This window comes from Camellia sinensis, chromosome 3 (genome assembly GCF_055761805.1).
Source record: "Camellia sinensis isolate YWXY chromosome 3, ASM5576180v1, whole genome shotgun sequence".
In the NCBI taxonomy this organism is placed as follows: Eukaryota; Viridiplantae; Streptophyta; class Magnoliopsida; order Ericales; family Theaceae; genus Camellia; species Camellia sinensis.
In genome coordinates this window covers 75,502,716-75,514,305 of record NC_138963.1, presented here as the reverse complement: position 1 = coordinate 75,514,305, position 11,590 = coordinate 75,502,716, and the positions used below count along the sequence as shown (strand labels likewise).

Here is an 11,590-nt window from a genome sequence, read left to right as displayed (position 1 = left end):
GGCAGACCACGGATGCCACTACTTGGGTATATAACTCCGGACGTGGGCATCCCTGGTAGTTACGGTTGGTAACACTTAAATATTTGACCAAGGGAGGGTTTCAAATTAACCGTTGCCATGCTTAGTGGTTGGTAAGTTAAATCTCTTTGGTGAGATTTCGAGTGTCACCTAATTTATTAAAATTACTGAAACTATTCTAATGGTTGTAATTTCTGTGTATAATTATATTGTTATCTCATATTTAGAATATTATTATTTATCTCTTAAAAAGAATGGTAGGTTGGTTTCGTTTTCTTACTGTGTTGCAAAACTCATGGCATATATTTTGTTGCCCTGGCGTTTCATGCCAGATTATGTTGAAGAAGGGACTGAGGCTGAAATTGGAGCTGCTGCCAATATCGAACCTTGGCTGACTTAGAGTCAAGATTTTGTTAGAATAAAATCCTGTTATCCCTTGTATTAGGATTAAACTATGTTGTGACGTTGTGTGTGAACTTGTAGTTTTATTTTGTCGTTGGACTTTGGCTTTGTAAGAACTTAAAAGTTCCTAACTAGTAGTTAAAATTTTATCTAGCAAGTTATTGTTATTTAAATCTTATGACGTTTCAAAAAAAAAAATTTGGGGCGTCACAGCTTGGTATCAGAGCCTAGGTTTGAACCTTTGGGCCATGGGTAGTAGTTTATTATTTTTTGCAATTAAGAAAACCTTAAGTTAATTTGTAATTCTCGGTGACCTAACTAAGTTAGAACCTTTTTATTTGTAGGATGCCAGGGTCATCAGACATTAACTCTAACGAGGAAAATTCGGTGGAAAACTATGACATAGAATCTGACCCAAGTGAAGAAGTGGAGATGCCTATAGAAGACTATGAATCCATAGAATCCGACCCAAGTGAAGACGTGGAAATGCCTATAGAAGACTATGAATCTGAGCCTGAGCTTGACCCTGAACCTGATCCTGAACTTGAGCCTGAACCTGAGTCTGAAGAAGTTGAAGAAGTTGTACCAATATACAACCCCCCGGAGGTTATTGTGATTGAGTCAGACACTGAGGATGAGTCTATGGAAGGCAATACCGAGGGGAACCCTGGAGATATAGGAGCCACGTTTGAGGGTTGGGATGTGCAAAACGGGTTGCAGATTGGCTCTTTTGTATATGTCAGACTTTATCCCCTCGGAGGTTGTGCTTGGAAAAATGAGAGTTGGGTGGGCACCTATATCGGACCTATCCAGATTCTAAGACAAGAGACTCCCTGGGTATATCAACTAGGCCCCTTTCCGGACGGTTTCACCGAAAGAGTGGGCGACCTTTTTGACTTTTGGAGCCTTCAATATATCATGCCCGACCCAAGCAGGATTGTGAGGAGAGATGGGTCAGTGGACTTCAGAGACTGGAGGACCTATCGGGAGGAGCCGGTGCTGCTGCTAGGGCATTGTGTGTGCGAAACTGCTATCTTCGTAAGGGTGCTATGGCGATTCATGGGACTTTTCCAAGCCATATGGGAGCCGGAAGCCCTGGTGTGGAGAGACTTTCCTTGGCTATTTTAAGGGGTCTTAAGGGAATTATAAGCTAGGTTAACTGATTGTTTTGTATGCTCACATGTAAAAATTGCCTAGTTTAGAATTGTGAGTGTAGGAGTTAACTCGGATTGTAGGGGCTATCTCTTGCCCGTAGTATGTTATTTAATCTTTTCCTTTGTTCTATTTGTATTTTGCTAATTGTAGCTTATCTAATCTAATTAATGAAGTCTTTTTTTTTTTACTGTCCTTGCACATAAGTATAATAATAATACTGATAATAAATAAGTGAATAAATCACAAGAAAATCCCGTCATGCAGAATGGCTGGACGAACAAGAAATAATAACAACGGTAATGGCGATGGAGTGCCTGATGGCGATGTTGCTCGAATTATACACGCGATTGCTGATAAGGTAGGCAATATACCACCCCGAAACCAAGATCAAAACAAATCGGAGATGATAGCAAAGTTTGAAAAGCTACGTCCCCACAAATTCCTTGGTGGATCAAACCCCCATGAAGCTGAAGCTTGGTTAAGACAAATTAAGAAGTTGCTAGATACTTCCGACATCCGAAATGAACAAGATAGAGTGACCATGGCGGCATTTCAAATGGAAGGGGAAGCAGATCATTGGTGGGAAATGATCAAAAGTACTCGACAAGTAGAGACATTAACTTGGAGACAGTTCGAAGACCTGTTCATGGAAAAGTATTTTCCTAACTCGCTAAAACAAGAAATGATTCAAGAGTTCCTCCAACTGAAACAAGGAAAAATGTCAGTCGCTCAATATGCGAACCGTTTTGAAGCTCTTTCACGGTACGCTTTAGCCATAGTAGCAAATGAAGAAGATAAGGTTAGGCGATTCGAATGGGGCTTGGACACAGACATTAGAGGAAGATTAATCGCAGTACAACTCTCTACCTATGCCCAAATGGTGGATCGAACTTTAATTGTGGAACGAGAGTTAGCGGATTCCGAACGCATTCGGAATCAGCGATCAAGGAACAACAACCAACCACACGGAGGAGGCCCAGTCCGCAACACCAAAAACCATCCTGCACCAGCACCTTATGCCGGAGGAATGCAACAGCAACAAAGACAGAATCAAGGAAACCAGCAAGGAGGAAACTTTGTAAGTGAGTGGAAAGGAAGATGTTTCGGATGTGGTCAACAGGGGCATCGTCGAAGCGAGTGTCCTCAAGGAGGGAAGTATTTTATGGATCAGCGAGGGGCACAACCATACAACAAATGCCAACCAGGGTAAGGTTCTAAGCCTACTCAACATGCCCAGACCAACAAGGGGCAGCCTCAAGCCTCTAAGAATGCAGGCCGACCAAGAACACAACCACAAGGAGCTGGAAATGGAAAGAAACTGGGAGAGACTAATCAACAGGCAGTAGGAAGAATGTATGCTCTCCAAGAAGAAGAAGATGTTGATAACCCATCAGTAATTCAAGGTATGTTAATCCTTATGAATTCTTGGGTTAAAGTATTATTTGATTCTGGAGCTTCGCATTCTTTTATATCCACTGCATGTGTGACAAGTTTGGGTTTAAAGCCAGAAGCGTTAGAGATAGCTATGAGTGTCGCTTCACCCTTAGGAGGTCAAACCCGAGTAAATCTAGTGTGTAAATCTTGTGAGCTAGAAATCTCCGGTTCACATTTGATCTGTGATCTAAGAGTTATGGATATGTCGGATTTTGACGTCATCCTAGGAATGGACTGGTTGTCAGTTCATCGAGCCATTATTGATTGTTACTGTAAGACAGTGACAGCATCCTCCCTTAACGGCACGAAAGTCCAATTTAAAGGGGATAGACAAGATTCTCTAACTCCAACGTGTCGCAAGTCGCGATGGCATGATCAACTAACTGGATGGTTGGCGAGCCTAATTTTGGAAGATGAAAATCGAGAGGATCCAGGATTACCCCATGTGGTGTGCGAGTACGCTGACGTTTTCCCTGACGAATTACCAGGATTACCTCCAAAACGAGATGTAGATTTCACGATTGAGCTTCAACCCGGGACTTCACCGATTTCAATAGCACCACATCGTATGGCGCCAGCTGAACTTCGAGAATTGAAGGAGCAGTTGCAAGAACTGTTGAGTAAGAAGTTCATCAGACCAAGTACGTCCCCTTGTGGAGCGCCAGCATTATTCGCAAAGAAGAAGGATGGGACCTTAAGATTGTGCATCGATTATCGACAACTAAATCGAGCCACCATTAAAAATCGATATCCCTTACCCAGAATTGATGACTTGTTTGATCAATTAAGAGGTTCAAAATGTTTTTCCAAAATTGACCTTAGGTCGGGATACCACCAACTTCGTGTTAGAGGAGAAGATATACCCAAAACTGCATTTCGAACCCGTTATGGCCACTATGAGTTTGTGGTAATGCCATTTGGTTTGACAAATGCTCCTGGGGTATTCATGAGTTTAATGAACAAAATTTTTACCCCCTATTTAGACCAATTTGTGGTAGTATTCATTGACGATATTTTGATATACTCACGATCGGAGGAAGATCACGAGCAACATCTGAGGACCGTTTTGCAAATTCTAAGAGAAAACCAATTGTATGCTAAAGCTAGCAAATGTGAATTTTGGCTAAAGGAAGTAAAGTTCTTAGGTCATGTTGTATCTGAATCTGGGATATCAGTGGATCCTGCTAAAGTAGAAGCAGTGATGGGGTGGAAACAACCTAAGAATACGTTTGAGATTCGTAGTTTCTTGGGATTAGCAGGTTATTATAGGAGATTCATTCAGGATTTCTCCAAATTAGCCAAGCCGATGACACGCCTAACGCAAAAAGGAGTAAAGTTTGAATGGAACGAAGCGTGTGAACAGTCATTTCAAGAACTCAAGAAGAGACTGACAAGCGCTCCTATATTAGTCATACCCGAACGTGACGTTGGGTACACTGTTTATTGTGATGCCTCTAAGGAAGGGTTAGGTAGTGTGTTAATGCAAAACGGGAAGGTAGTAGCTTACGGATCAAGACAATTGAAGAATCATGAGAAAAATTATCCTACTCACGATCTGGAGTTGGCAGCTGTGGTCTATGCACTTAAGACTTGGCGACATTACCTTTATAGCGAAAAATTTGAGATATTTACTGATCACAAAAGCTTGAAGTACTTGTTCACCCAAAGAGATTTGAACATGAGGCAGAGACGCTGGATGGAGTACCTTGAAGATTACCAATTCACCATATCTTATCATCCCGGGAAGGCTAATGTTGTAGCAGATGCACTAAGTCGAAAGACAAGAGAGATTGTAGCCAGCATATCAATTAAAGAATGGGAAATGGTAAGCACTATGAATGAGTTTAAGTTACAACCAGAGACTCAGAATGGGAAGGGTAGGTTGTTTACAATAGTTGCAACACCCCAACTTCTTACCAAAGTGTTGGAAGCCCAAAGATTTGATCAGGAGACCGACTTCATCAAGGCCCGATTAGTGACCGAGGAATCTTCACCGGATTGGACACTCCATCAAGATGGTAGTTTAAGGTATTTGGGTAGAATTTTTGTACCAAACATCGAACAATTAAGAGAGGAAGTACTTAAAGAATTGCACCATTCGATTTTTGCGGTTCATTCGGGAGGAAATAAGATGTACCAGGATCTTAAGCGACAGTATTGGTGGAGTGGAATGAAGAAGGATGTTGCTCAATTCGTATCTAAGTGTTTAACGTGTCAGCAAGTAAAGGCAGAACATCAAAAGCCGGCAGGGAAACTCCAACCTTTACCAATACCTAAGTGGAAATGGGAACACATAACAATGGATTTTGTAACAGGATTACCCCGGTCGCCGCAAGGCCATGATGCCATTTGGGTGGTGGTTGATCGATTAACTAAGACGGCACATTTCCTACCAATAGGACCAGCAGGCACACTCGAATCTTTAAGTCGATTATTTATTCGAGAAATCATTAGATTGCACGGAGTACCAATCTCAATAGTGTCAGATCGTGATTCTCGTTTTACGTCACAGTTCTGGCAAAGTCTGCAAAAGGCCTTGGGTACAGAGTTGTGTTTTAGTACAGCTTTTCACCCTCAAACTGACGGCCAATCAGAAAGAACAATTCAAACTTTAGAAGACATGCTTCGAGCTTGTGTGATGGACTTTAAAGGTAGTTGGGAGAAATATTTACCACTAGTCGAATTCTCTTACAATAATAGTTTTCAAGCAAGTATTGGTATGGCACCGTATGAAGCTTTGTACGGACGGCCTTGCCGATCACCAATATGTTGGACAGAAGTCGGAGAAGCACCTTTTTTAGGGCCAAAGTTAGTTCAAGAAACTACCGAGAAGGTGAAACTAATTAGGCAGAGGCTTGAGACCGCTCAGAGTAGGCAGAAAAGCTATGCAGATCAAAGGAGAAGACCTTTAGCATTTAAAGTTGGAGATCATGTGTTTCTGAAAATACAACCTCGCCGAGGAGTTGTTCGTTTCGGAAAGAAGGGAAAGTTGTCACGTCGCTTCATAGGGCCTTTCGAAATTTTGGACAAAATAGGAGAAGTGGCGTACCGTTTGGCTCTACCACCTCAACTGGCTGGAGTACATAATGTTTTCCACGTCTCTATGCTACAGAAATACGAGCCACACCCTTCCACATCATCAATTGGGAGGAAATTAATCTTGATGAAGACGTGACAATTGAAGAAAAGCCTGTCAAGATTTTAGATTGTCGCGAGAAGAAATTATGAGGCAAAACTATACCATTGGTTCGAGTTCTCTGGAGACATCGTGGGACGGAAGAGTCAACGTGGGAGCGAGAAGATATGATACGTGTCAATTACCCTCAACTTTTCGAGTCTAAAGGTACGAATTAATTTCGAGGACAAAATTTTCTTTTAGGAGGGTAGATTGTGAAAACCCATCTTTTAATTATTCTTTAAAGAAAATTAATTAATTAATTAATTTTGTCTACAGTCTATCTGAATTATATATTAGTGTAAAAGTTAGTTTTAAATTGACTCAATTCAATCACTAACAAGACATTATTAAGAATAATAATTTTGTGGGTGTTCAATATTTGTTGTTTATAAATTATTTTAATTAGGATTCAATATAATAACTATTCTTACTAAATACCTTAGTTAAAAATCTCAGTGTGTCAATTTTCAGAAACCCACACAAAAAAATAAAATATAAAAAAATAAAAAAATAATACAAACAAACAAACTGTGGGCAAACAACCAACAGCTCCTACCGAACCCACCATCCTTTATAAAATTTAGGGAAGAACTTATAAAAATTAGAGAAAGCTTGCTCTTAGAAATTGGAGAAAGGGAATGGAATGTTTTTGAGAAAATAAAATAATGGAAAGAATGAGAGGGAGAGAGAGATGTCTTCAATTTATATATATGCATGCAAGCCTTCCTTGTGCATGCAAGCATTCGGTGGGGGCGAAAAAAAAAGAAGAAGAGAGAAATCCCCAAAGCAACCAAGCTTAGTGATAGGAGAGGAAGAAGAGTAGGAGATTAAGGAAGCCAAAATTCTCAACCATTTTGTCACCCTATTACTAGGTAAGAAAACCCTCTCAATCCTCTCATTTTTTTTTTCATAATTGAAATTTTCAGATTGTGTACATATGATACATTGTCTAAATTGTGTTGAAGATAATCTATGTTGAATCTGCCAGCATGTTACCCGAATTTTTAGACAATTTTATACTCAAAATTTCAAGATGATTTCTTCTACAAAGTTGTTGATAATGATGTCTAGTTTATCCAGAAATTTTTGGATACAATTTTTGAGCTTTCTACGAATTTATACAAATTTTTAACTAAATCTGAAACTGTGTAGAGAATAATCTGTCTTGAATCTGCCAGCATGTTACCTGAATTTTTAGACAATTTTATACTCAAAATTTCGAGATAATTTCTTCTACAAAGTTGTTGATAATGATGTCTAGTTTATCCAGAAAGTTTTGGAAACAATTTTTGAGCTTTCTACGAATTTATACAAATTTTTAACTAAATCTGAAACTGTGTTGAGAATAATCTGTCTTGAATCTGCCAGCATGTTACCCGAATTTTTAGACAATTTTATACTCATAATTTCGAGATAATTTCTTCTACAAAATTGTTGATAATGATGTCTAGTTTATCCAGAAATTTTTGGAAACAATTTTCGAGCTTTCTACGAATTTATACAAATTTCTAACTGAATCTGAAACTGTGAGACAGATTTTACCATGTATTTGAAAATTTATTTAAAATTCTATACTAAGCCAAATCTGGTAATTTCTAACTAGAAGATGAAATTTGAGAAGTCTAGTTTCATACTAAATTCTTAGATTATGGGTTTGATCTATAAATTTAAGCATGGAATTAATATAAGGAAATGTGACAAATCTGTGTCATAAACACCCTTGGAATTTGTTTAGAATTATTTATAAGTTATTTTTGGAAAAAGCTTTCTGAAAAATAACCATAACATGTTTATTGAGTATCCTGTAGATTGATATGAATTTTAGAGTTGTATAAGTAATGTATTTATAATTTTATTTGCAAGATATATACTCTGAAAATTTTTCTGGACAGAATAAAATCACCACTTTAATATTATGCTAGTCTAATTTTGTAAATCAAAAATTTGTGCATGTGTGTGTTTAGGGTTTAATTCTTGTATCTAAGTTATTATTTCATACCATGGTTTAAATAAATTGCTTATTTAAATTCTGTACTTTTATTTAGTATTGTGTGACACATGCAATATTTTATGATTGGGAATTTTAATGAGTTGGTATAACATTATTTGTGATTAAAAATTTGGAATTATTTGTGATTAATATCAAAATTAACTGAAATGATTAACGACATATACAAAGTTAACAATTGACGGTTAATACCAGTTGTTCGGAGTGAGTCTTGGTTTAAAGACTGTACGGAATTAAGGGTTGACGGTTAACACCGGTTGTTCAGGGTGAGCCCTGGTTTTGAGAATTCTCACGTAAATTGTGTTGCGAAACTCTAAGATGGCACGGGACTTATTTGAACCCTTTTCGGTATTCGGTTTTGGAATAAGGGTGGATGTGCAGGTGGCACACAGGGAGGTTGCTTACCCCTGGCAGACCGTTTCCTTGGGGCAGACCACGGATGCCACTACTTGGGTATATAACTCCGGACGTGAGCATCCCTGGTAGTTACGGTTGGTAACACTTAAATATTTGACCAATGGAGGGTTTCAAATTAACCGTTGCCATGCTTAGTGGTTGGTAAGTTAAATCTCTTTGGTGAGATTTCGAGTGTCACCTAATTTATTAAAATTACTGAAACTATTCTAATGGTTGTAATTTCTGTGTATAATTATATTGTTATCTCATATTTAGAATATTATTATTTGTCTCTTACAAAGAATGGTAGGTTGGTTACGTTTTCTTACTGTGTTGCAAAACTCATGGCATATATTTTGTTGCCCTGGCGTTTCATGCCAGATTATGTTGAAGAAGGGACTGAGGCTGAAATTGGAGTTGCTGCCAATATCGAACCTTGGCTGACTTAGAGTCAAGATTTTGTCAGAATAAAATCCTGTTATCCCTTGTATTAGGATTAAACTATGTTGTGACGTTGCGTGTGAACTTGTAGTTTTATTTTGTCGTTGGACTTTGGCTTTGTAAGAACTTAAAAGTTCCTAACTAGTAGTTAAAATTTTATCTAGCAAGTTATTGTTATTTAAATCTTATGACGTTTCAAAAAAAAAAAAAATTGGGGCATCACAAATACACATATAAGTGTCACGTTTCATATTTTTAAGGACAAAATTATAAAATTAACTCAATGAGTTAATCTCAACCAATTTAGTGATATTTTTTAAAAAAAATACTAACAATATTATTAATTGGACCAAATTGATATAAAATCTAAAATTAAGAATCAAAAGTGAACCAATTAAAAATGTAGGGACTAAAATAACACAAGGTGAAAAATGTAGAGACTACTGGTATTATATAAAGACCAAAATGATAAGTCCTTTAGCTAGACTACCTCTTGTCGATGTTGCGCTACCTGTGGATTGATCATCAGGTGGCTTACCCTTAGTGTGCTTATCAAACACAATTTATATTAGAGTTGGATTTCTCTCAAGTTTAAAGATGAATGAGAAAGAATTGAAGGGGCCCGTTGGCTCTACCACAAGTCTCGTTTTGATAATTCAAACCATTCATCTTGTAAGGCACTCCGTATATATCATTCATGAAATAAATTAATTTGATCGGATAATTGTAACCTTTTAATTTTGTCATGTTTATTTTTGAAAAAAAATGGACGTTTTCAAAAATATATTTATCATTCATTTTTTTAAAGATAAACACAATAAATGAAAAGTTACAACTAGCATATTGAGCTAATTTTTTTCATGAATAAATATATAAGGATGGTCCTACCAAATGAACAGTTCAAAATATCAAAATTGACACTACAACAAAAACACACTTTAGTGGCACTACACTAGTAGCATATTTTTAGAAAATGCCACAAAAAATAATATTTGGTGGCACGTTTTTGAAAAATGTCACTAAACGACAAACATAAAAGGCTCTAGTGACATTTCAATAAATAAGTGTCACAAAACTAAAACAAAAACACATTTTAGTGACACTATATTAGTGGCATGTTTTTAGAAAATGCCACGAAAAAAATATTCAGTGACACATTTAGAAAAATGCCACTGAACCACAAACATATAAGGCTCTAATGGCATTTCAATAAAGAAATGTCATATCAATTTTATGGCATTTTATAAAAAGAACGATACTAGGAAATTTGTTTAGTGACATTTATCAACAGATGTCACTAAACTTTAGTAGCAATGGCATTTTTTCAACAATGTCACTAAGCTAGGTAGGTGCAAGTTACTTTTTATGGCATTAGGCAAAAAGTGTCATAAACAATATTTATAGCATTTTGAAAAATGCCACTAAGCCAAAAACTTTCCAAGCTATATAATGGCATTTTTTGGAAAAACAAAAAATGACAATATATTTTCAAAAAATTTAAAATGAACAAAATAAATTAAACTCAATATAACATATTTTTTTAACTGTACTTGTTAAATGTATAAAATTGATCAACGGCTTTATATGACTAAACAGGAAAAAAAAAATTCAAATTGCTCTCTTGTACAATGATAAAGTTTCATGAATTTTAGTCCTTCTAGTTTCAATTAACTCGATTTTCACTCTGAATTTACGAATTTATCTCAATTTCTTTCAATTGCTTATAGTTGTTGGGTAAATTACATCAATAATCCTTACATTTTGTTCTTCCGTATAGTTTTAATTGATTCACTTTTGACACTTAATTTTAGATTTTACCCAACAATTTAGATTATTTTTTATTTCTTAACTAAATTAATTTTTAAATTTTATTTTTCTAAAAATCAAGCTATACATAACCTAAGAATCTTTTGATAAGTCATTTCTTACATTGGTAACTTATTTAATTATTTGTTAATTTTACGACATTTTTATCATCTGAGGTCTGTTTGGTAACCATTTCGCTTTTAGTTTTCAATTTATATTTACAAAAATTTTAAAAACTATTATAAAAACTTGTTTGATATTTTTTTTTTGGTTTATAAATTGTTGTCTCCGTTTGTAAATTTGAGAAAAAAACATAAATTCAAAAAATGAGTTTATGTTGATTTTTAAACATAAATTAAAAAAAATTACTAACAAAAAATTTTTTCAAATAATTTTTTTTTAATTAATTTTTTTTTCCAACTAATGCTAAACGAGGAGGCAATTGGTAATGCTACTTTAAACCTAAGGGAGGGGATTATAATTTCTAAAATGTGAGGGGTATCAATGTAATTTACCTAGTGAGGGCAAAATTGGTATTTAAAAAAATTAAATTGTTGAGGGGGAATCTGTAATGAAACTTTAAATCTCAAGGGGATGTGTAATTTCCAAACAGTGAGGGGAAACTGTAATAAACATAAATCTCAGGGAGTGTCAATTTACCCATATTTTTAAATGACAAATATGCATATAAGTGACATATGTCGTACTTTAGAATAATAAATTTGCTCAACTCATTAAGTTAACCACAACAA

At 36.0% G+C, this 11,590-nt stretch overlaps 2 protein-coding genes across 2 annotated transcripts; both read left to right on the top strand.

Annotated features, from left to right (window-relative positions):
- Positions 1 to 1,840: 1,840 nt before the first annotated feature.
- LOC145821612 (uncharacterized) lies at positions 1,841 to 2,785 on the top strand. Its single transcript, XM_082918147.1, has one exon. It carries the CDS (start codon positions 1,841 to 1,843, stop codon positions 2,783 to 2,785), a length of 945 nt encoding a protein of 314 aa, XP_082774273.1.
- Positions 2,786 to 2,926: 141 nt separating this feature from the next.
- LOC145821611 (uncharacterized) lies at positions 2,927 to 6,184 on the top strand. Its single transcript, XM_082918146.1, has 4 exons — positions 2,927 to 3,650; positions 3,993 to 4,236; positions 4,654 to 5,037; positions 5,710 to 6,184. The coding sequence occupies exons 1-4, from the start codon at positions 2,927 to 2,929 to the stop codon at positions 6,182 to 6,184; spliced, it is 1,827 nt and encodes a 608-aa protein (XP_082774272.1).
- The last annotated feature ends 5,406 nt before the right edge of the window (positions 6,185 to 11,590 follow it).